The 26,393-nt window shown below is 38.6% G+C and overlaps 1 protein-coding gene across 8 annotated transcripts in view; it reads right to left on the bottom strand.

Moving 5' to 3' along the window:
• Positions 1-2,122: 2,122 nt before the first annotated feature.
• Positions 2,123-26,393, bottom strand: part of LPIN1 (lipin 1) — a 122,511-nt gene continuing 98,240 nt past the window's right edge. For 6 of the 8 annotated variants that reach the window (XM_026674301.2, XM_026674303.2, XM_087946751.1 and 3 more), the window contains 11 exons: positions 25,468-25,561; positions 22,773-22,842; positions 18,929-19,021; positions 17,495-17,550; positions 16,742-16,862; positions 15,030-15,178; positions 11,968-12,054; positions 10,381-10,533; positions 9,171-9,285; positions 7,911-8,014; positions 2,123-6,757 (listed from right to left, as the gene is read on the bottom strand). In XM_026674301.2, coding sequence (XP_026530086.1) covers positions 6,598-6,757; positions 7,911-8,014; positions 9,171-9,285; positions 10,381-10,533; positions 11,968-12,054; positions 15,030-15,178; positions 16,742-16,862; positions 17,495-17,550; positions 18,929-19,021; positions 22,773-22,842; positions 25,468-25,561 — 1,202 coding nt within the window. In that variant the 3' untranslated portion in view covers positions 2,123-6,597. The remainder of the gene's footprint in view (positions 6,758-7,910; positions 8,015-9,170; positions 9,286-10,380; positions 10,534-11,967; positions 12,055-15,029; positions 15,179-16,741; positions 16,863-17,494; positions 17,551-18,928; positions 19,022-22,772; positions 22,843-25,467; positions 25,562-26,393) is intronic. The other 2 variants (XM_087946727.1, XM_087946760.1) reach the window with 1 other exon arrangement.

Genomic DNA, 26,393 nt, shown 5'->3' with positions numbered 1-26,393 from the left:
CTGGCTGACTCAAATCTCTTTTCAGATTTTTACTTACTTGGCAACAGAGAATCTTGGATTAGGATGAAGTAAAGTTCGTAAACAGTCAAATTAAGTCATCCTGTTGGCTAGAGCTTATTTGACTCTATGGTTATTTTATTTTACACTTTCTTTTATTGTTTTTCCTGGCAAGTTAACTGTGCTTAGGTAATGAAACAGCACCCAGTTTTTCTGAGCTACTATGAAGCCTGTCCATTTGCAGTTTTGAAAAATATGAAGCTTGACAATATAGATGACTACATCTTTTGTTTAAAAAAAAATCAAAGCATGTTAAAAACAAGCCTTTCCCAATCTGGTCTGGGAATTCTGAAAGCTGTAATCGTATTAGTATCCTATTATGATTTATGTTGATCGCTTTAGTACCCTGTGACTATCACTTGAGTATTGTATCTATGATTTATGACGATTGTATTTTATGATTATGATTTTCACTTGTTGCTTGTATGTACACTGAGAGCTTATGCCCCAGAAACAAATCCCTTATATGTGTCCAATCACACTTGCCCAATAAATAATTCTATAATCAGGGACACGAAAGACATTGGGAAGGTCACAAACGATGATCATGTGAACCTAGGATGCTGCAACCATTGTAAACACATGGTGGTTATCAAGCCCCTAATTTGATCATGTACGTGCAGAGGTGGCAAAGGTTGATCGACACAGCATTTTGATTTTATTTTCTTCACCTAAGAAAACAGCTTTACTATAGGGAGAATAGAGGTTATGTTGTTATCTTGATATAACAAGGAGAAAGTTACTTTTTCTTTCCCATTTTCTTTCCTTTCCTTTTTCACTCCTCTTCCCTTTTTCTTGTTTTTGTAGTTTGTATTGACTTTTATCCTTAGCAAGTTTTTTCAGAAGTGATTTGCTGTTGCCTCCTTCCTAGAGTTGAGAGAAAGTGACTACCTGAAGGTCACCCAGCTGGTTTCACATCTAAGGCAAAACTGTCTCCTAGTTTCCAGCCTTGATGCCTTATCCTCAACACTAAATTGGCTCTCAGAATTGGAATGTAGAGCTAACCCAATCTGATACTATCTCAGCTTTCAAAGTTCTTCTTAAAAACCTTGAAGGGGAAAGGATGTTTTTTTTAAAAAAAAAAAAAACTTGAACTGTTACAATCCATTTACTTTCTTTTTTGATCACCAAAGAAAATACTCCCCTTTTGAAGGTTCTGGCAGACAAAAGGCAAAAGACAGGTTGCATTTAGAAAATACTACATAACTGAAATGCCTTGATCATGGCCAGAGAAAATGGATTTCCTGAATCAATAAATAGGCTCTTGTCAACATGGAGCTGACTTTTACATTTAAAACACCTTGACCTCAGTCCTTGGAGAACTTCAGACAGCTCCTTCCTCTCCCATTCCTCCATCCTTCTCCATTATGCCCAGGTGAGAGCCACCAGTGAATTAAGAGGAATCCCCCTCCCTGCTTTTATTGTTGTTGCTGTTGTCTGTGTTAACTTAATCAATCAATTGTTCTGCTACAAGCTGCTTGGATAAAGAGGCACACCGAGGATGTGATCAAAGCATCTCCTTAATATTGTACATGTCTCTGGAACAGAAAAGGCCAAAGAGGCAGCTCCCCTGGAGTGGGGGAAGGTTGATATAAGGAGAAGCACCAAAACATCAAATAGTCTCAGGATTCCTCTACCAGAGAAGTGAACCAACGGTGCAGTGAGATCAACACCCAAAATGAGTTGCTTCATGCCCACTTTGCTGGATCCGTTTACATTAGATAGGCAATAAAATCAGCATGGCGTTTCTTCTTCTGATATTTATTTCCAGTTCTTTCTTTCTCCCAGGCATAATGCTCAAAATAGGAAACTTAAGCTGGGGGCCCAAGCCAGCTAGAGTTATGATGATGCATCCCTAAAGGTGGTTAGTGAGGACTATCCGTGACTCAGGGACTTGTGAATAGACATGGTTAGGATTACAGAGTCAAAAGTTGTGATTGAGTCCAAGTAGACTTTCACTTTGTGCTTAAACTTTCCTACCAACCTCCAGAGACGTTCTAAAGAGCTTCACTTGGGCTGAAATTTGTTCGTTGTGCATCTTTTGAAAATCACGTGCCACACATGATATTTTCCAATGGATTGAATTTATTACAATATATTTATTTGCATTTTGTTGACCATTAAAATGAAGTTATCTTTTTTTTAAATAGAGTCGCAACACTACTGCACATATGTACAGAAAAAATACTTTTCCCAAATATATCTCTCAGTAATTGTCCCACTTGGCCTCAAATTCCATCACCATTATTTAAATTTCAACATATGGAACTAAATAGCCATAAAATGTATCAAAATAAACAGGGATCCACCTTGCATATTCTACATTAAGATATGGGAGACAGTATAAACAGAGCTTTCTATTAAGAAAAAGGTATCTTTTCTGTAACAGAAAACCATCAATACACCAGAAGTAAAGAGGGTCATTTTTTTTTCTTTCACAGAAAGAATTAATTCATCCATTCCATGTTTATTGTGCAAATTCAACAATGCCATTTTAATGTATGCAGAACTACCTGGCCAAATTAAAAAATATTTAGAAACCGTATGTGCAGCTAATTTTAAGTTTTTAACAATAAAGCTTTAAAAAATATTCCTCCCCAATCAATGCCATAAATATCAGCTGCAATCCTCCCAGGAACTACATTCAGGACTACAATAGCATTTCTAATAAAGCTTTGGGAAGTTTTTAAAAAATAAATTTTTTGCCGGGCACGTTAAAAATCAGCAAACAAGAACAAAATAAATTTGCCAAGTTTTCTCCAGTGGATTCACATTTTCTTAAAGAAATCCAGAGTTTGCCTCAAGTATTATCGCAGTAGAGTTCCGTTGTGGGGTGATCATGACAGGCCCATCCAAAAATTCTCAGTTTAGCATTAGTGACACAGTCCAATTCCTGAAAATATTTCCTGTTGGCTTATGAACAATTCCTTAAAATGAAGCCTGTTTATAAGGCAGCATTTTCCTCCTTTAAAAACTGGAATAAGAAAATAATCTGCACTTACCAAGTAGTGAATTCTAGCTGTGTTTTTGTAATTTAAGTAAATGGGAATGAAATCTGTTTAAATAGGACTGGGCAGAAGCAAGATTCCAGGAGCTATACAACATTATTGTGTAACCTTAGGTGCATCGTGCATGTTTTGATCCGAGAAATCACATACAAATTCAAAATGGCAAAACACATGTTCTGGCTGCAATGTGCGTAAGAAAGAGGCATAAGCAAGAGAAACATTCTGCAATAAATATACATGCCCCAAAGGTGATAATATCGAAACATGTTTTTCCATGGCTTTCTGTTCCCCATGCTAGACTTTGAGGTTTATCAAATGTTGCTCAATCCATAATAGTGTTCTTGGACCTGAGAAGTAGATTTTATGTTGCTCAACTAGTAATTTCGTAACATTAAAGACCTTAAAATTATGCTGGTTTTGGATCAGTACCTGTATTTCTTTATGTACCCGTGATATTGCCCATATGTAGGAATCATTGTACATTCAGAAATAATTGGAGGGACTTTACTAATCCCATCAAGATATGGTATCCAATTGTACTACTTAAAGCATATAGGATGACACAGACAAGGAAAATGACAAAATCCTGTTCAAGGGAATGAAATGGAATGTGTGATCTAGTTCAGGGATCCCCAATCTGTAGACCTACACCAGTCCACGGCATGTCATTAACCGGGCCGCGCAAACAAGCAAAGCCGCATCCCGCAGGATGCAGGCAGCATGCAAAACCATGTCTCCTCTGGTCCACGGAAAAACCTCTCTCCACGCAACCGGTCCTTGGGGGCCAAAAGTTTGGGGGCCACTGCCCTAATTCATCTAATGGAATACAAAAGAACACGCTTTTGTGCTTGTTGAAGCAAAACAACATGTAGAAATTTGGCTGTGCGCACATAATTCCCCTTTAATTTTAACCGCTTGGGCTTTTTTTCAAAAAGCTGAACCACAGAGTTTGAAAGAGAGAAATGGATTCAAATCTCAACTCCATTTCTCCTTCCCTGTCAAGCAAGTGGCTTTAGGGCTTGAGCAGTTTTGGTTTTACTTTATTTATTTTACATATGCTGCTTTGGACTGCTGAGAACAGTAATCAGAGGAAACAGTGACATTGCTTCAGAAAGGGTTGTCTATTCATAAAAATATTAACAGCACAGAAGGAATTAAATGAGAACCTAAAACCAATTTCTAGCTATGGTCACCGACAATACTGATTTGAATCAATCTTCATTCCAAAGATTGTAAGTTGAGAACAGAATCTACAACATACGATTTAATCGTGTGGGCTGTCTTACAGGATTAAAATTGCAAATTTTAGACACAATTAACATATGATGAAATCCAACTGTACTGATGGGGCTTATTTCTGAGTAGCTGTATCAGTTGCAGCATAAAGCTAACGGGATAATTATTTGGCGGAATGTGCACTGTAGGAGCCAGTGTGAAATTAATTCATTAAAGACTGACAAGCTATGATACTGAATGTAACTTTCACTAGCAGTGGTAAAAGCACCACTGATTTAATGGCAAATTAATTTCCTTACTTAAAATTGGCTTGCAGCTTTGGATCCTAAATCCAGTTAAAGGCAGAGGTTACTAACACAGCAATCCATTATATTTTTTCCAAAAGTTAGGCCCAATGACTTCATTGGGACTTTCAAGTCATTATTTATGGGAAACCATCTACGTCAAGTTAGTGAAAGTAATTTAACTTTATATAATGAACTTTAGCTGGATTTGGCCACTATATTTGGCAGCTGCTAGAGTGCAATTATGAAAACACAAATAGACAGAATTCTAAGTCCCCTTTTAAAAGAAGCAGAATCTATATAATGGTAAACAAAGTATATCTAATATTCATATAAGAAGGATTCCAAACCATTTCTTCTAAGGGGTATTATTTACTCAGAGATCAGCAAGAGGAAAGTACTAAAGTGACATTGCAACACAGTGAGAAAGATATTTTAACATATGTTCTAATCATCTCAACACCATTAATTTTGCCCAGTCTCTAACCTTAAAAAACACTTACTGTTGTCTTTATGTCTAGTCTTAAACTGATTACCTAGCAACCTCCCAATAAATATTAAAAGGAAATAGTTTAATAAAAGCAAGGATTTTCTTCTTAAAAAAAAGATTTGATATTCTACAGTATAAACAATGGAAATCTGCATTTTAAAGAAGGCCAGCAACTTGTAAAAAGCAGCTCATCTCAAAAGCAATCTAAAATATTCATTATAATATTGAATCTCAGGACTGTCAAATGTAAAAAAAAGGAAGATAATGATTTCTCCTAATTGCATCAAGAAAAAAATGAAATGTAAAGGAAAAACTCTCAGTAATGGCTGTCTATAATGTAGGACACCCCAAATCATATTAATCTCAAAATTGTGTGGTAAAATAAAAAGAAAAATACCCAAAGATAAATCTTCAAAGGATTTAAAATCAGCCAACTCCTTCACACTTCACATCTAATTCACGTAGTGCAAATAAAATATGCTGAATCAGCAACAAAGCAATTCAAGAAAGTTCACTAAAATACTTCCAGACATGTTTCCCTTGCAATTGGAAGCAGAAACCTTTGCGTATAATTATTATGTAAGATGGGAAGAGCACACTTCTACTTAAATGGCATTGCTCTTCATGGAAAAGAAACCAGGAAAGGCAGAGGACTCCACTGCCAAGTATCCTTTCTAAGACACCCTATTTGACAAGCGTATGTCATAGTAGTAAACTCCAGCGGATCCTCTGGTGGGTCCAAATCTTCTAGCAAGATTAAGACGAAACACAGTGTATAGTAATGGTAGCAGACTCAAGGTTTTGTTTGGTAAAATATGGCCTAAGCTTAATAGAGCCAACTAGTCACATGCAAATGATAATCGAAGTGCATTCAATTCCTTTAAAAAAAAAAAGATTTTCATCGTAATAATGAAATTGAAAGAACAGTTTGGCAATATTGACAGAATTGGAGGTCAGAATCATACCGTTAGCAATAAAAACTAGTGCAGTGCTAGTGATCACAGCAATGCTGTGTTAAGCTTATCGATTGACTGAATTTTGTTCACTTGATCTCAACGTATTTCATGGATGGTCGTTTTGGGGGGGGGGGGGCAGGGAGCATAGAAAATGTATGGGTTACACCTCAGAGGTTTAGAGTTGTTTCCTCTTCCTCTACCCAAGAAGTAGGGGATGGAATGGCGCCGGTTATGCTTCAAGGGGCAAACACACCACTGTGCTTTCAAAGCTCACATGGAAACACTGAAGACCATGGAGAACTTTGATATTCCCACTACCACAGCACTCGGAACTGTCCCTTTTAAAAGAATACATGGCATTGGGTACCTCTTTTAAGCATTATGCTGGTGAAGAGCCGGATGGACAACCTTCAGAAATGTTTTTAAAGAACAAAGGTAATTTCTGAACTGATTCTTTTTTTAAACCACTTCATCCCCAATTTTGTTTTGAGGCACAAAATCCAGTTGAACAACTGAAGCACAGAAGAGCTGAGATGTTGAGATGCCGCCAAGATGTTTCAAAAGAGCTATGGCAAACTAGAATGAATATCTTGATTTTCAAAAGGTGGCAGTGGCTCCCTCCAGTATGTGAACTGACTGTAGGTGTCAGAACAGGGGAAGTCTGAAGAATGGCTTCTTTTCAGCAAGGGAAATACATGATCCACCACTTCACAAAGTCTCACATACCTGTGAGGAGAGAGAGAATGGGGGAGTAAGAATGGAGGGGGGGGGAGAGAGAGAAACATCTGAGATATTATCTGAACTATTTTATTTATTTGTTTAGTTTACATGCTGCCCTTCTCACCAATAAGGCAACTTTGGACAGCTTATAAAACAGTAAAAAGGTAAAAATCAAAACATTATAAAATATATTACTGATGTGGTGAATTGCATGAACACAACTCGGGCAAAATAATTAGAAAAACATCACATCCCTACAGCCTTTTAACTTATTTCTGAATATTAGGTGCAGTGGTGTGATTTTCTAAAACGCTGCTAGGAAGTGAAGCGTTGGGATGCTGCTAAAGATTTGTAAACCGCAGTTAGTCAGTCTGGTACCAAAAGACTTGTAAGAAAAGAAGCCACAATAGATTTACAAAACACACTAAAGTAAAAACAGCTACAAAAGCATCTCCTGCAGCTTACAGAAATGAACAGGTAAACATTTGAGGTGTTTTTAAGAGTAAGCCTTTCAATGGCCAAGCTGAAATTATCCTGATCTTTGGATTTCAAAGATTGGAAAGAGCAGGATAGAGATACAGGTGAAAGCAACAAGATCTTATTTTTCCTAATCAAATTTATTAACCCCTGGGAAAACTCCATCTGTAGCAAAGTGTTACATTTCCCTCTATAATCACTTCCAAATAGTTTTTCCCACCTGAATTTCAACTTCAGAAAACCTATCAAACACAACCACCAGGGTAGACAAACAGACAGCTTATGAGACATCCGAAAACAAAAGTCTGGAAAGGAGAAAAGTTGTTAATGGATTGTACCTACAACGGGACTTGGTCGTTCTTTTTTAGAAATGTTTACTTGATTATTCTGTTGTATGCACAAATACCCTCACCTTATTGAATTCTTAAGAGGGCATTTTTAAATCACTGCAAGTCTATTTTTTAACCAAATGTGTGGGTCCTTTAATAAAGAGATTGTTTAAATAAAGAACATGTTGACTCCTACTTTTTGATGTTATTAATCTCTACTCAACCAAAGTAAATGTTGGGAATACACATCATATCGCTGAAATTTTATTTCCATTTAATTCATGTTATAACTTCCAGTATCTAGGACTTAAGGAAAAAAATCAGCACTACATAAGCAGCTGAAAGATACTCACGATGAAATGTTGGTCTTAGCATGTTCTTGAATTAGTTCTCCTTTTGGATTAACAGTGAATATTCTGTTTAATGAAACTCCAACTTGCTTGTATGAGTACACATCCTGAATAAAATAACAAAAATATATGAATCTCGTTAAAATAAGCCACAAATAGTTTTAGTTGTATATATTGGAGGCACTTCATAAATAATTACAAAATATATATTCCAAGAACTAGGTCTGAAGTCCTAGGTCTGAAGTTCTGGGATAGTAGCTTTCACAGTAATAACACAGAAATGAATTGCAACCGTTGTTTTCAAACAATTTTTTAAAAACTTTCTGGTCATTATCACCATTAAAAACGAATGGCAGAGTTTCACAAACATTCAGTGAATGCTTGATCTGGCTGCCTAGGGAATGGAAGTGATATAGAAGGGGTTACCTAAGCACAGATAAGATACCTTTGTTAAGGATTACCTTGGGAAGATAAGAGCAGTGTATGCATTTCTTTGCTGTTATTTTGTTTACTGATTGCCCACCTGCAGATTTCAGCTAATTCAATTATACCTAGGCAGGGAGAGACCAGTGGGGACCAGTGGGATACCTACAAGGTCACTGAGGCCTATTCTCATTATCTGATCCACTTTGAGCTGGATGTCAGCCATGCAAGTACTTTGCAGGTGATTGAGGCAGCCTAGTTACATAATCTGGGAAGGGTTTCAAGCTGTTAGTCCTGAGATAAGAGACAGGGGTTTTTTCTGGTGTGTGTGTGTGTGTGTGTGCAAGTATGACCACCTGTGCTTCAGATCTATGTCCATTCTAGTTGGTCAAGGTCTCCTAGGAGGTGGTATGGTTGGATCTATGTAGTGGTGAACTCATCCTTGAGAGAAGAGATAGCTCTATTGACTCTGAAGGAGATGGTTTAATCCCTCCTCAAAAAGCCATTGCAATACAGCAAGACTGCAGTTTCAATGGGCATTTCTGGAGGAAACAGGTTCTCTGGACTCCTTTTCATCTTGTCTCAAACCAATATGTAGCCCTGATACCTCTCAGCAGCTTTTGATACCACCAACGATGGCATTCTTCTAAACCAGATCAGGGGTCTGGGGTGGTCAAGAACAGACCCAAATGGCCCCAGCCAGCATGGCCAACTGAGGCCGTGGGAGTTGAAGTTTAGCAAAATCCAAAGAATACTTTTCTGAACTGAAAAATGAATCCTGCAGTGCCAATGCTTCTGTGGAAGAACTCTTTGGGAATTATCATCACAATTAGTACTTACAGCAGGCCTGTTGCCAAAGGCAGCATAAAAAGGTTCTGTGTTAGGATGAAATAAGTTTTTTATGTCTGTTAAACACTGAACTTTAAATTTCTCTGGCTTCTTCTCTATCACTTCCCTGAAATAAAAGAAGCAAATAAAATTAAGTAAAAATAAAATAAGGTGAAATATTAGATGATAATGCTTTATGTGTAAACAATATATTTCTGTCAGGTATGTGAACACTTTCAATTGATGAAGACTTCGGACTAATCTCTCAAGGTTTTCAGAAATTTTTTATAGTCCATAGGGCTGTTTAAAATTAAACATGAAGACTCATTCTATGTACACGAAACCGGCCAGTTGCATTGCTATAAGCCTGCTGATTTTGGCAATATGGGAACTGTGGTTTATTTGGATAAAATTTCAGTCTTCAAAAAAAATTGTATACTTACTGATTAATATATTGGCCTTATAATTATTTTATGATTATCAGATTCCCTCAGTGGACAATAACATCAAATCAGAAAGGAAAAGTTTTCCAATCTGCTGTATTTTAGAAATATAAAGATCAAATGTTTTTCTTTTAGTTTATTTTTATTCAATGCAAATAAGAAGCAAGTGGATTAAGAATATATTTAGTGAGGAAAATACTCTGCTTTTAAACATTTCCCACACAATTTTGTGCATAAGCCTAAGGTAAATTCTGATTACAGGTTCCAAATCCATACATTTATATTTCTGCCAAAAATAGCTTAAATCTCACTGCTTTTTCATCAGGATCACATAATTACCTTTCACTAGAGTTGATCCATAAATACTGATTGCAACAATGTGCATTACGGGACAATAATATATTTTACTACTACATTTCGTGGGCTCACTACACAAATATATGATACCTTTGCAATAGTATATAACTGTTGACACCTTAATCTTATTGTGTAATAGGTCTAACCCCTGAACCATTTTAGTGATGGAAAAAACTACGCCCTGTTTATAACGATGTTTCTCAGCTGTGGCCCTTTTAAGGAGTGTGAGCTTCAACTACCAGAATTCCTCAGTCAGAAAACTGGGAGTTGATATCCACACTGTCAGCATTCCAAGTAATGCACCCATCTTTGAGATGGGTAATGAGGCCATCTTTGAGGCCTTAGGGTTACCACACACCTCTTAAAAAGGCCAAGATTGAGATACGTTGTTCTAGGGTTACAAGAACCAAGTTCTGTGATACCTGTGAAAAGCTGAGAACAAACTGCTGGGACTTAATAGCACAGGCCCTTGCGGTAACACCGTTCCCCGCTCATTCACCCAATGCAAGTAACCTCGAGTCATATCTGCCATCCCAATAGCACGGGCTGAACAGTACAAGAACTTGTATCCATTCCTGTGGTTTTAAAGAGGAAAAAAACAGACGGTCATCATCACACATTTATTGAAATTGTTTTTGCAACCTACAGGGATTATTATTATTATGTATGCAGCAATGTGAAACCACAGCTGCCAGTTCTTTAGCTGATGTTGGCCTTCATACACATCAAGTTCTTCCCATGAATCTTGAATAGATATAGATAAATATTTATTTATTTTGTCAAACAATTATTAGATAACAGGTATAAGTATAAATACATGTTATAAATACATGAAATGGATACAAATAAGAAAAAAGAAACAATAGGACAGGGGTGGTAGGCACTTTTTGGTGCGCTTATGCACGCCCCCTAATATATATAGGTAGTCTTTTTCTTATAACCGTTCATTTAGCAATCATTCTAAGTTACATGTAGGAGAAACCTGGGCTGGAAGGTGAGATTAAATGTGTTATCATTTGGAGTCATTGAATTTCCACAAGAGATCCAAGTCCAGTTTCCACCCCAACCCAAATGATTTCCATTGACTCTTATATAATGCCAATTTAACTTTGACCATTAGTTGACTAGATTCTTATATTAGATGTAGCAATAATACATTCTTCTGTGCTTTGAACTCAATGGATGCTCATGGTTATTTGAGCCTGACGTTACGACACTGGAAAAAAAGTGAGTTGTGAATTAGTCCTTGCATTTATGATCGCCACAGTCACATGATCAAAATTTGGGCACATGGCAACCACTATGCATTTACAAGGGTCACAATATCCTAGGGTCAGGTGCTAGCCATCTGTGACCTTCCCAGCCAGATTCCAACAAGCAAAGTCAGTGGGGGAAGCCAGATTTGCTTAACCACCTTCGTTTAGCAATTTGGAAATTCAGGTTACAATTATGGCTGTAAATTGAGGACTACCTGTATACCCCAAAAGGTATACAAGTCCAAATACAGATATGCAAGAAAATTTAGTACAGTTCACATCCATGAGTTCTGCATATGCATTAAAGGAGGAGGGAAAAAAAGTGCTCTTAGGCAAGTTGGGTGAGCCATTGAAACTTATGCTAACTCTTCAAGACTTGTGGACTTCAACTCCCAGAATTTCCTAGTCAGCATGGCTGGCTGAAGAATTCTGGGAATTGAAGTCCACAAGTCTTAAGAGTTGCCAAGTTTGAGACCTATTATGCTACACTATGTTTTCTGGAAGAGTACATTCATGGTCTTTAAGAACCAAACTTTATTCCAGGAGAGGGCAAAAATGATAAGAGCTGTTACACAGCCATGCTATTTATCATTCCAAAGCTGCCTCACTGTCCTTAAGGATGGGCGCTCAATTCTCAATGTTTGAAATATTCTTAGCTCAATAATTGGCATTTATTTTTATACGCCAACTCATACGCAATGGAAACTGCTGATAAAGGAAGAAGTGATTTTGCAGAATAGTTAATATACTTACTGGCTCACATTGTGATACAATTTAGCAATGCCTTGATGTGTCCAGTCCTTGCCAAGGGTAGGTAGAATATGACCTAAAGTATCTGATCTAAAGAAACAGAAGATATTTGAAACCAAGAAGAAATATACAATAACAAGCTGTATTTGTGGAATACAGAAAACACATTTGGCAGTTAACATTTATATACTTGTTGGTCAGCACAATTACTTTAATGATCTCTAGCAATGCAGAAATATATTTAGAAATATCATTTATTTATTTTTTCCTTTTCAAACAATTATTTTCACTTTACAATGGAGGTATTGGAAATATTCTAATGTTGACCCTATTGACTTGGTAATAGTATTATTACCAAAATCCTTCCTTGACTAAATTATATATTAGACGCAGCAGTTATTTTGAGCCACTTTACTCTTTCACTTTCATATTTCAATAGATGTTTAAACATTTTAGCAATTACTTGTTCCTATTTGTACATAATATTTCAAACTCAGTCCTACAATGTTCAGAACCATGAATTCTGTCTAGTTTAAACTTTATAATAATTGTAAATAAAAAAAATTGGTAAGTATATCCCTCTATCACTAGTTCTTCTGTTGATTTTATTTTACATTTCCCCTGAGAGAATTCTAATAACTCACAATAAGTTAGCCATTTGTGTTGGCTTACTATTAAACATCCATCAAATGCTTCTTTTGTTCTAACAGCAACAAAGATGTTTAGGGCACAACCTGGGTTTGTATCTACTCCTTAGTCTCAGTATGACATGTCTAACAGAATTTGATGCATTAGTAGGATTTAACATTAGTAGGATTAAACAGAAGCTAAAGATAGTAATGAAAAATATGAAAATACAAGATAAAGCAGAATTGATGAATAAAAGGTTTTAAAATTCAGAAGAAGATAAAATATTTGTCATCATGTGACAAATATGGGTTACCGTATATACTCGAGTATAAGCCGAGTTTTTCAGCCCATTTTTTGTGCTGAAAAAATCCCCCTCGGCTTATACTCGAGTCAGATTCCCCTCTGAAAAAAAAATGGTGTGGAGTCGCTGCCGCCGGAGCGGCCCCAGTCCCGCCGCCTCGGGAAGGGAAAGGCAAAGCGCTTTTTGCCTTTCCCTTCCCGGCTGGGGCTGTTGGGAGTGGCTGCCGCCAGCGCGGCCCCAGTCCCGCCGCCTCGGGAAGGGAAAGGCAAAGCGCTTTTTGCCTTTCCCTTCCCGGCTGGGGCTGTTGGGAGTCGCTGCCGCCTGCCTTTCCCTTCCCGGCTGGGGCTGTTGGGAGTCGCTGCCGCCGGCGCGGCCCCAGTCCTGCCGCCTCGGGAAGGGAAAGGCAAAGCGCTTTTTGCCTTTCCCTTCCCGGCTGGGGCTGTTGGGAGTCGCCGCCGCCTGCCTTTCCCTTCCCGGCTGGGGCTGTTGGGAGTCGCCGCCGCCTGCCTTTCCCTTCCCGGCTGGGGCTGTTGGGAGTCGCCGCCGCCTGCCTTTCCCTTCCCGGCTGGGGCTGTTGGGAGTCGCTGCCGCCGGCGCGGCCCCAGTCCCGCCGCCTCGGGAAGGGAAAGGCAAAGCGCTTTTTGCCTTTCCCTTCCCGGCTGGGGCTGTTGGGAGTCGCTGCCGCCGGAGCGGCCCCAGTCCCGCGTCACCTCGGGAAGGGAAAGGCCACGGCTTGGAAGGCCGCCGCTGGAGCAAATACTCGAGTCAATAAGTTTTCCCAGTTTTTTTGTGTAAAATTAGGTGCCTCGGCTTATATTCGGGTCGACTTATACTCGAGTATATACGGTATATATTATTTCAAAATAACTATGTTAAGACATAGAATGTTAGAAAAGATATGTTAACATGAAGCAAACTACAATTGTTATTGCTGAGGAGAATTTGTATTATTAAGATGAATCGTTTGCCTAGAACATTGTTTTTGTGTCAGGCAAACCAAAACATCACTTTTGACAACTGATACACCGTTTAAACAATCTAGAAGAATATAACTAAATTTGTGTGACGGAGGGGGTAAAATACAAGTTAAATATAAAGTGTTGCAAAGTACAAAAAAGAAGAAGAAACTATATATTTGTAACTTGTTTTTTGGATAAAAGAGTGGGTGCTGCTGAAAAGCAGAAGGTTTTTGGAGTGACAATAACACAACCTGAGATTTGGGTGGCATGGATAACTGCAGTACGACAAAGTTAAGGTTAATGTAGATTTTAAAAAATCATTATTAGACCTGCTATAAAAAGCAGCAATTCTTGACACTTCCCACATATGTCATTCTAAATTTTGGCATAGGGGAGGGGATTTTTTTTTTTTTTGCATATTGTGTAAACCTATCCACTGCCATTTATAAACCATGACCACGTCAATTCAGCCGGTTGTGCTTAATTCAATGACCCTATGGCTTAGCATGACAAAAGAAAAAAAATCACAGCTCTGACTTCAGCAATAAAAGAATGCACAGGAATGATTAAAGAATGTTTTAAAATGAATACTAAAAATAAACAAACCAAATGAGAAGATGTAGAAGAACTGCAACTACTGATTTCCTAGGCTGTGAAAGACCAAGAAACTCTACTTGCACCTCCTGCAACATTTCACTCTTAGGATAAGTATGTCCTGCAGCTGGCCACTGTCTGGCATATAAAAGAAGAGGAAAACACATTCTCCTATCACTTCAGCCAGATTGGCAAAAAGCCACTATTACTTCTTTGTGTCACTCTTGTATCACATAACAGAAGCAAAGAGCTGGCATCCCCACTTTGTCTGATGTTTGACAATGGCCAAGTGCTTTTATATGCTGTAAAGCACAGACTGTGCCATCAATGTGCTGCTTGGAGTAGTTTGATCCTTAAGTGAAATGAATATACATGACTCCACCACACTAAACAGACGGGACACTTCAAAGGAAATCTTTAATGTTTGTTTCTCTTTCACAAATCATGAAATAGCCAACCTTTTAATATTTGCTGTTCATTTTAAAGTAAAAATATCACTGTTGGTTTGTCTTATCAGAGCGAGCAGAACATAGTATTCCCTGAACAGAAACGTGCCATTCTGTGTCTGGCTAAAAACTCACCTTGTGATGGTGCCATCAATGTCAGAAATAATGACTTTGTCATCCCAGTTCCACAAATAAATGGTGCCTTCACAGCGACATGTTCCTTGATATTGTGTTGTGACACTAAAAGTGACATCATTGGGACCATTTTTAAGGTTGAGATTTTTCTGTCAAAAAAAAAAATAAAGTCTAGAATTTAAACTTACTTTGAAGGAAATATATGTGGAATTGTATTTCAAATGAAGCTGCAATTTTACTTACAGCTTCCAAGCTAACAATTTATGGTCATAAACTTAATGTTAGGAAAATATTTCATTCTACACCAACAAATGAATTATTTTAATTAGGCCTTAAGAGAACCTACAAGGGGGAAGTCCACTAGTGTACAAAGCCATGATAGATAAAATCCCTCAGGAAAACTTCATTGATGCTATAGGTAACTTTGGCATATGCAGATAGTAATCATGTTAGGCTTTTCCAATAACATTTTATAGACACTTAAAACACCAACTTTGGTTAAAGCAAGATGCCTCCTTTGCTTGTATTCAGTGCTGAGCTTAAAGAATGAAATGATGTTATCAAAGAAGTCTCCTTAGCCAAAAAGATGGAAGACTCAAGCTGGACTCCTTCTTTCTGAAAATTATGCCCCATGTCCACCAACAATCAAGAATCTCTTCCTGTCAGTCAGAATTACAGTGCAAATACTCAGCTTCTCTTTCCTCCTTTTACAAAAAATATTCAGATCAGCCTAAATTATTTATGATTATGATCACGATTTATCACTTGTTGCTTGCACGCACACTGAGAACTTATGCACTGGAGACATATTCCTTGTGTGTCCAATCACACTTGGCCAATAAAGAATTCTGTTCTGTTCTAAATTCCAGATTTTGCTTCACAAGGCAGCAAAAGATTCCACAGATGGTCCCTCAGAGTGCCAATTCAGGTGCCAATTTTTGGCATAGTGACTACACAAAATCTTTCACTAACTTGATAAAGGCAGAAGGGCCCATGGCTCATTGACAGAGCATATTTTTGGCAAAATCAAAGTGGCATCTTTGAAGCTGGCACCTCAGCCACTAGAAACCAGTGTGCTTTCTTTCAAGAAGGAAAACAGACTCTACACCATAGCAAAGATATGTCACCATAAGAAAGATATGTTGACGCATACCTCAAAGAAGAAGAAAACAAATTCCCAGGACCAAGAGAAAGAAACCCCAAAAGTGCTGTTCAAAAGGCAGCTGGCTGGATTTTTTTCCTTGAAAATGTTTTGTTTCTCATCCGAGAAACTTCTTCAGAACTGAAAAAGCTTCTTGGATGAGAAGTGAAAGATTTTCAAAGAAAAAACCAAGGAAGTACAGCTGCCTTTTGAACACTACATTTGGGACAACCATGACCTGGATAACTGAGAATCTCCATAGACAGAAAAAGAAATGTATGTATTAAAGGACCCGTACATTTTACTGATTTTTCTCAACCTGTCAGTTTGTTCCCTTTTACTCCATTCTTAATGGATGTCATTTGACTGTTTTGTTCCGCTACAGTTCAATTAACAGGATTCCTTTCCTACTACCATGGACATAACTGGGCCAGCTGGACTACCAATCAATGACCTCTTCTTCTTTTGTAAGCAAGTGATACCTGAGGATATCCTTTACTGGGAACTCCCTCGTTATCTGGATTCTGCGTGATGATAATGGGGCGGAATCCTGATGACAAATGTCACTTACCAGCTGTTCTGAGCTGAGCCGAAGGCTCTTTTTATAACCTATTCCGGACAACAGTGGAAGGTGGGTGGTTTCGCTTTTAGTTCGGTGATCTTCATCACTTGAAGAAGAATCATCTTTGATTCTGAAACATCAGACACAGAATGCTCACATTTCTTTTCTGTATCATCTCAGTGGGACGACAGGTTGATAAATATTACTCCTCAGCCCTTGTTGATTATTTTATGTATGACAAATGAATTCTCTTTGGGATGCCAGGTCAAGAAAGAGTGACTGGCTCTCAAGATCACCCAGTTAGTTTCTTTCCTGCCTGATATGGACACCAGTCTCAGCAATCCTAACCTGTTACTTCCCTCATTAAACCACACAGGCTCTAAATCATACGGATATAATTCACAATCATTTATCTCTGCCTCTGATTATTCATAATTTGGTATTTGTTGGAGCTCCCAGAACTGTCAAACTTTCTATAAAAGTAATAAAATAGTAAAGTAGCAGCAGAGACAAATAGAGTCGATTGTCACAACTATGCTACCAGAACAAACCAAGAATTTTCATCTGGCAAAATCCCCCAATAAATTTGTCAGTGAAATAAGTTTGAAACCATTTGGAAAGAGACACCATAACAAAGGTCTAACAGATTTGGATTCAAAACTTATTCAGTTATGTAACTCAGAAGGCATTTTCTTACCCTTTTGAATAGATAAATAAGATAATTTTTAACAAATTTAAAAACAGGATAGCAATGGTCAATACCTGTCTGCAATACTCTTCTCTTCTTTTCCATTGAGACCTTGTGCTGGCTTTGCCTCCTGTGGGTAAAATGTAAATGGGTGAGGAATAGTATGTGAATATTTTGCACAGTCCATTGTCTTTCTACTTTGAAGAAAACCAAACTACAGCCAAAATTAACACACTTTTTGCACTATTCCATTACAAAATCCATTCTTACTGGCCTCCATAGTTCTGTTTTATCCAGCTATGAGGGAAACATTTGTTCCGGTGATTCACATAAGGAGCTTTATTATGATTAATAATTTCTTCCTGGACCGACTTCTAAAGTTTAATGGGGAATATTAATGATAAGTAAAAAGTAAAGGTAAGACTGAATGTAACTCGACTTATTGACGACTTCATGGATACATCCATGGGGTTTCCTTGGCAACAATACAGAGGGGAATTGCAACTGCATTATTCTGTGTAATCATTGTATACCATTAGCTAAATGGACTATCTACGTCTACTGTCTTTCTACTAGAGAATAATAAAAGGGCCTGGCCGTCATACTCATTTGCCTTTCTTCAAAATCTCCCATCATCATTTTGGCAATCCCTGCAGGAGCTAAAATGCTTAATCAGATGGCTCATGCACCAAACCAGCAAGTGTGTTTTTAGAGTATTGACGGTGAATACTTGAATACTATTCAGGAAAATAATATTGACCAGCTTTGAGATGCTGAAGAAAGAATGTGAGATGTTGTACCAAGAATTACAATAACCAGCTTCCTGGAAATCTTTGTTTGTGGCACCCTGTATGGCTTAAGAATCTGCAAAAATAGGTAGCCCTCCATTGAGCCCAAAATTTCTGTAGCAAAGCGAGACATTAGTTAAGTGAATTTTACCCCATTTTAGCACCTTTCTTGCCACAGTTGTCGAGTGAACCACTACAGTTGTTAAATTAGTAACACGATTGTTAAGTGTATCTGGCTTCCCCATTGACTTTGCTTATCTGAATTTCACAAAAGATGATCCCATGCCCCCCGGGGACACTGCAACCGTCACAAATATGAGTCAGTTGCCAAGTACCTGCATTTTGATCACAGGATTGTGGGGATGCTGCAATGGTCGTAAATGTGAAAAACTACCGTAAGTCACTTTTTCAGTGCCGTTGTTAACGTTGAACAGTCACTAAATGAACTGTGATTAAGTCGAGGACTACCTGTAAAGTTTACATTCTGTTTATCACCCAAATAGGATCCCAAACAAACAAGTAAAACAATGCCAGTGTTTAGCATTCAGCAGTTCATTTTGTTAAATCTGGATTCTTTAAGGAGAGTCGACAAGTCACAGATTTCATGCAATGGGCTTGTGTAGTGTGTGTGTGTATGCATGTGTGTGTGTGTGTGTGTGTGTGCATTTGTTTGTGTGTGTACAAGCCTAGAAGAAAAATTCAGGGTAGTTCCAGATTTACCTCTTTGATAGAGTTATTCCTCCCTCTCCATGAAAACCACCATCTTCCACCTTTTTTGGGCATCTTATCCCTCATTATAGAATCCACAGTGGCCTGTGATAAATGGATGGTAACATAAATAATGGAACTAAACAAAAAATAATTGAATTCATGCAAACAAAAGGTTTTCTTAAAGAACACAACCCAAAAAAAACAAGCACAGAGACAATTTAAACTGAGGCAAAGCAAGTCAAAGGAAACATACTATCTGTGGGCTACAAATCTTGTTAAAGCAAAGCCTAATGGTATCCACAAGTGCACGGAAATAACTTAAACAAGAAGACTTCAAAAATTCAACAAAGAAAAATAGGAAAGAAAAAATGGGAACAAAAAGGGCATAATAAGTTTAGTGTAATGCACAAAAGGTGGGGAGAAAGAAACACTAATTTTGTTTAGTATAAATTATAAAAAGACATTTTATTTGCAAGGAAATCAGCCCAGCTGTCTTTCATAAAAATAATTAATAGCTGTATGTTTCACTATCCTCTAATAATTATTAGAAAAGGGTTAAATGATAATGGTTGAATGAAACATTAGCATTAACACAGCAATCTGATAGCTACAAACTGCTGAAATGAAAGATACCGTCTTAACACAATATGTTTAACAGTGAATTTATATAGATACAGGTGATTTCTTATTCTAATCAAAACAAATATTTTCTCCTTAGATCAAGATAAAATTAACATCCAATATATTCAAATGCACAAGGATCAATCCTAAAATGCATTAAAATGCTTTGGATAATTCACCAGATTTTAATTACCTAATGAAAGTTACAATCTACACAGGTAGACGAGCCATCCAAAAACCCTGCAACAATTCATATCTCTCCTTTATCTCCAAGGCCACTGCTTTAAATCAGTTCAGATTCACATTCCACACAGAGGCTGCAGCAGTGGGAGAACCAGAAGCTGGACTACAAATCCCATCATCTCTAAGGATTGGCTATAGCAGATGGGGCTTGAAGATCAGCAACTGGATCTCACTTGCAGGCTTACAGCAGGAATATGGAGATCCAGTCCTTTGTGAGCGATGGGGTGCAGGAAATACTTATAGGCTTAATGACCCACATTTCTTGGGTTACAACAATAACTGGGACCAAAACTACTGTCCCTAAGCGATGTGGGCATAAAGTGACTGCATCTCTTAGGAACAACAATCCCAGATGACATAGTAACCCCAAGAAATGTGGGTCATTAAGCAGGAAGCAGCAGAAATCCCAGATGAGGACATCTGCAAGTGCAGGGAGGCTGGGAGAAGGAGGATGGGCTGCCAGTCTAAGCACAGGAGGCCGGGCAAAGCAGTCCAGGTAGTCCTTGACTTACGACAGTTCATTTAGTGACCTCTCAAAGTTACAACAGCACCGGAAAATGTGGCTTACAACCGTTTTTCACACTTCTGACCTTTGCCGCATCTCCAGGGTCATGTGATCAAAATTCAGGCGCTTGGCAACGGACTCATACTTATGACCGTTGCTGCGCCCCAAGGTCATGCAATCCCCTTCTGCAACCTTCTCACAAGCAAAGTCAATGGGGAAGCCAGGTTCACTTAACAAGCATGTTGCGAACTTATCAACTGCGGTGATTCATTTAACAACTTTGGCAAGAAAGGTTCTTAAAACGGGGCAAAACTCCCTTTGACAAATGTCTCAGTCAGCAACAGAGATTTTGGGCTCAATTGTGGCCATATGTCAAGGACTACTTGTATGCCGCAGGAGTGAAGGGAGGCTGGGGAAGCTGGGCACTGCGCCATGCAAACATAGAAAGGCTGGGGAAGACTTAGCAGAGCCATTCGCAACCTTCCCGGTTGGCTTCCCATTTACTTTGTTTGTAGGAAGCTGGCAGAGAAGGTTGCAAATGGGGATCATGTGACCACTGGGCACTGCAACAGTCGAAAGAAGAAGCTGGTTGCCAAGTGTCCAAGTCGCAATCCCATGACACGGAGATTGTGTGATGGCTGGAACCTCTACAGAAACAGTTGTAAGTTTTAATTAGTTCAGCACCATCCCAATGTCAAATGGTTGCTGAACAAGTGGTCAGTAAGCAAGGACTACCTGTGCGGTATATTGGTCTGGAAGAGGATTAAGCACAAATTTCTGGTGAATTTGAATTCAGTAATGGAACTAGCACAAAACTGCTATAGTCGGTTTGATTTGTCAAATGATCTTTGCACTTTTCACGCCATTTGATCAGTGGTGGGATTCAAAAAATTTTTTACTACCGGTCCTGTGGGTGTGGCTCAGAGGTGGTATTCAGCAGGTTCTGACCAGTTCTGGAGAACCGCTAGTGGAAATTTTGAGTAGTTCAGAGATCTGGCAATACCACCTCTGACTGGAGATTTTACAATATCCTTCCCCTGCCACGCCCACCAAGCCACGCCCACAGAATCGGTAGTAAAAAAAAATTAATCCCACCACTGGCGTGGCTTGGTGGGCGTGGCAGAAGAAGCATACTGTAAAATCTCCAGTCAGAGGTGGTATTTGCTGGTTCTCTGAACTACTCAAAATTTCCACTACCGGTTCTCCAGAACCTGCTGAATACCACCTGTGCATTTGATGTTGTAAGGAAAAGTGAAAGCGGGTAGCAAAACCTGGCTTGAATTTATCTGTTGGAACTTTACTGACTGGACAGATCAATCAATCAATAAGCAGTGAGCCAAAAGGATGCTGCTGACTCCATTATTTCATCAAATATTAAACAAATTAAGGGCTACCATGGGATAGATTTTTAGGTCACTATCAGTCTACAGGGAAGACCTCAATAGACCTCTAAGTGGACAGAAGTGTGTCTAATGAAATCGATTCGTTCAGAAGGGAGTAAGAGATTTTATATGCAAGAGTTAGGCTTAACAGAATGTGTAGATGATCTTGAGGGATGAAAGAAAGAGGTACTGCCCAGGAAACAATCAGACAGGAGGAGGAGGAGCCCCCAAGAGTTTAATGATCAGAGAAAGAAACTCAGGAAGAATCTGACTGTCCTCATTGATCAGATGGGTCAAAGCGATGATGAGTCACCTGAGCTTTCAGACTTACAAGTTCCTATTAATATAATAAAGTAGATTTAGGTCATCTACTTGTGTTTCCTGTCAGGAAGGCTGACATACTAAACTCTGAGTTTCTTCCCCTGATAGCATACATCTCGACATGGGGATAACCTACAACAAAATATTATAAAGCTCCAAGCTTCATTTTATTCAGGTCGGGGTTAGGTAGGTAGGTAGGTAGGTGTAAAGATAGAGGTAGAGACATAGAAAGATAGAGACAGTGACAGAGATAGATTAATCCAGGCTGTCTTTCTCTTTTCAAACAAATAATTCTGAAGGCAAATTATTTAATCCATCCCAAACAATGGCTCTGAAAACAAAATTGCAAATTCATGCAAAATTTAGAAAATCTACAAAGCGCCAATTCATGGCCCCAAATTCATATAATTATTGAGCTACCCAAATACTTCTTATGTACCTTTAACTAGAATAAATGTCACAGGTATAATTTTACTTTCCAATAGGAAATGGCTAAATGTTATCTTGGAAACTCTGCTATTTTTTTAAAAAAAAAAATATTGTCTGAACCTCTATCTCTGCCATCCTTCTTAACCCAAGAATAAAAAGACTGCTAGAAAAAGAAAGCGAAAAGGTTACATTGCCCCATAATGAGCCACAATTGTATACTAGTCAGGGACAGAAGAAACCAGAAACCAGGATGAGGTGGGGTGGGAGGGGTAACACTACAACATACAGGGGGGTCTGGCTAGACAAGGAGAGCAAGGACCTTTGCCAAAGAGGCTGGCATGGTCAATCTCACCTTTGGCAAAGGTTTCTGGAATGCCTGCATTGCCAGGAGGAGCGGAGCTGCTGTTGTCCAGTTGTAGTATCTAAGAGAGGCAAAACAATATTTATACACAATCCTTGAAACACGCAAATTATTTATTTAATAACTATTATTTAAACATGCAGATTAGAGCCAGTTTGGTCTAGTGGTTAAGGTGTTCGCCTAGAAACTAGAAGACTATGAGTTCCAATCCAGCCTTAGGCGTGAAAGGCTGCTAGATGACTTTGGGCCAATCATCAGGAGACTGTGAGTTCTAGTCCTGCCTTAGTTAGGCATGAAAGCCGGCTGGGTGATTTCGGGCCAGTCACTCTCTCTCAGCCCAACCCACCTCAGAAGGCTGGTGGTGAGGACAATAGGAAGAGGATATTGTGTTGGATATGTTCGCCACATTGAAATATTTATTATTTCAAGATATAAATACATACATACATAAATTATCAAAGAACTTGAAGCAACTATTTCTACTGAAAAAGTTGGCACCAGAGCATTTAATTAAAACACTTCAGGCATTACATTACATTAATATTAATTTTAATATGCCACATATAAATGTGCCTATATAGAGATGGATATCAAATTAGATTTCACTTAGCATTTTATTCCCCCCCCCCAAAAAAAAATCTTCAATTAATTTCATCCATTTTTAATCCTCAGAATAGGCACTTCTAAAGCATATTTTTTAACATAAAACTCGCATGAATATTTTTCTAACATGGGCAAGTTAAAAAGTTGAAGGATGTGCCTTTTTGGTGCAGGTAAGTGAATTCAGATTAAAATGCAAATTAAACCAATTCTTGGTCGAGTTTTATTTCTCTGAAAGAAATTCATTCACTATGTCCGCTATGATGGAAACAGCATCATAGAACTGGAAAGGACCAGATCAACACCTCTTTGTGCAATGCAGGCTCTACTAGATCGTCTCTGATAGATGACAATCTAGCTTATAAGTGAAAACCACTAGCAAATAGCAAGAGCACTTAAACTTATATACCGCTTTACAGTGCTTTACATCCTTCTCTAAGCAGTTTACAGAGTCAGCCTATTGCCCCAGCAACAATCTGGGTTCTCATTTTATCGACCTTGGAAGGATGGAAGGCTGAGTCCACCTTGAGCTGATGAGATTCAAATTGCCGAACTGCTGACAGCTGGCAGTCAGCAGAACTAGCCTGCACTGCACCACCACAGCTCTTAAATGAGAATTGACCATTTCTTTCTGCTTCTTATTTCCATAGTTCATACAATCAGGAAGTTCCATCTGATATCTAGTCTGATCTTCCTACGTGTATATTTTTAACTAATTGGCTTTGGCCTTGCCTTTTAATGCTATAGAATATAACTCTACCCTCTACCCCCTCTTCGATGTAACAGCTTTTCAAATTTTGAAGGCTACTATCCTATCTTCTCTTATACATCTTTTGGGCAGGTTAAACATAACCTTTAACTATTGCTCGAGTGGCTTGCTTTCTGAACTATTTACTAATCTTTGTGGCTTCCCTCTTAACTCACTCGAATTTGCCACTGTCCTTTTTGAACTATTGTGAACAAAACTGAACATAGTATTTTATAGGGAGTCAAACCAAGGCAATTACTTCCAATGATCTGGACTCTATAATCCTGCAAATCACTCCTGTGTAGCATTTGCCTTTTTAGCAGCTGCATCACATTGCTGGCTTGAAGGTGACCAGATCCCTATCCCATGAATTATTGTAAGTCCTACAGATAGTCCTCATTTAACAACCCGAATTGGGACTGGAACTTTTCATCATTAAGTGAAGCGGTCATTACATATAACCTCACCATTGCACCACTTCATGACAGCAGTTCTAATACTCCTGGTTGCGGTCATTAGGCCAGGACTGTGCTGTTGTTGGGTGAAGATCTCATGCTTCTCTTGCCATGGCACGCCTGTCTTGGCTTTAACTCCCTGCAACCCATCTCTTCCCTTTTAGCAATAGCAATAGCTCAATCTTGAACCTCATTGGCTCAAGGTTGACTCAGCCTTCCGAGATGGGCAAACTGAGGATCCAGTTTGTTGGGGCAATATATTGACTCTGTAAACCGCTTAATTCTGTAAAGAATTAGATAAGTCTAAGTGCTATTACTATTGCTTAGAAGATGGCAAAGGTCAGCAGGGGCAGCAGGGCATCTGAAAAGGTAGAGGTGGGGGGGAGAGAATTGAAGCATATTCCATATGGGCAGAGTGCCAAGTGCCCAAATGTGGATCACATGATCACAAGGGTGCTGCAATGGTTGTAACATCAAAAACTGGTCAGGGCTATAATTTTATCAATGAATTTTGATCACTAAACAAATGGTCATTAAGCTATAGGCCAGGGGTTTCAAACTTACGTCGTTACGGCGGCATCACATGATGTATCGGGACTTTTTCCCCCTTCGCTAAACCGCGCGTGGGCATGGCCAGCGAGTGATGCCTTCAGCCCGCGGACCAGGAGTTTGATAGCCCTGCTATAGACTGTGCCTTCCATTTTCTTAGCCAGGTGCAGAACCTTTAATTTCTTTATTTTAAGTTCCATCTTGTTAATTTCAACCGATTGCTCAAGCCACTCTAGATCTCTTCGAACCTGTTTGCTCTCAAGCATTCCTGTCAGTGGGGATTTTTTTTTTTTAAACAAAATGCACACATTTTATTCTGCTAAGCTGTACTCACTTGTTTCCAATCTTCACCACAAGGTTAGGATCATCAATAATAGCTGGGTTGTCCACAAACTGCTGATAAGAGACTTCTTGCTCTAAAAAGTTTTCTGTTTGGAAGGAGGGAAAAAACCATGAATGAACCTCAAGTAGCAGGTTAAAATAGCGCTTGAAATATATTGTAGAATTAGCCTCTTTACGAAACCACAGAAGCACAAAAGCAGTTTCGGAGCCTGTAATCTCAGGTAGTTGGCACAGCATAGTTTTAGGAGAAAAAGAATACTGTATAAAGCCTGTTGCTTGAAAATTCCCATAAAAAACGAAGCAGAAAATGCTGCTTGAAGTAGACTCTACCCACCTTGGATCTATTTGTAGGAATTCCAGCCGATGAACTTACACCTTCAGCTTTAGGAATAGTCTGTCCCGACTAGTCTTGAGAAAATCTCAGACTGAATGTGGAGTTAGATTGAATCACAGATGGGAATAAATTTGTGTTCAGGCAATTATAAAACTGAAATATGAATCTTATTTGAAAAGAAAGATATGTACATACAGGCTATGGCCAGTCACATAACTTTGGCGATAAGACTCCTTGCAACGTACAATTAATTTCCTAATTCGAAACCAACTCCTGGATGGTTGTTGCAATTCAGGAGTTGGTTTCGGATAAAAGTACACCTAAGTTGTACTTTTATAAATTAAAAAATAAATAAAGTCACCTTGCACATACTAATTTGAATCAATGTGAATGGTGCCCTTTAAAATAGAACCAAGCAAGAACCAAGATAAACATCTTAGAGGAGTGTGTAAATTGCTAAATGATTAGTCACATGCTTCTGGTAGTTGCATGGACAAGTCATCTATATCTCAACCTGCAGTAAACAACAGCTTTTCTATAGAGGGTTCTGCAATCTCCTTGAACCTGTTTAACCAACTTCCCAT

This window comes from Notechis scutatus, chromosome 1 (assembly GCF_049901735.1).
Source record: "Notechis scutatus isolate UNSWTSFEM ecotype Mainland chromosome 1, rNotScu1.2, whole genome shotgun sequence".
NCBI classification, from domain to species: domain Eukaryota; kingdom Metazoa; phylum Chordata; class Lepidosauria; order Squamata; family Elapidae; genus Notechis; species Notechis scutatus.
The sequence above is the reverse complement of the archived record's forward strand: the minus strand, read 5'-3'. Positions and strand labels throughout refer to the sequence as shown.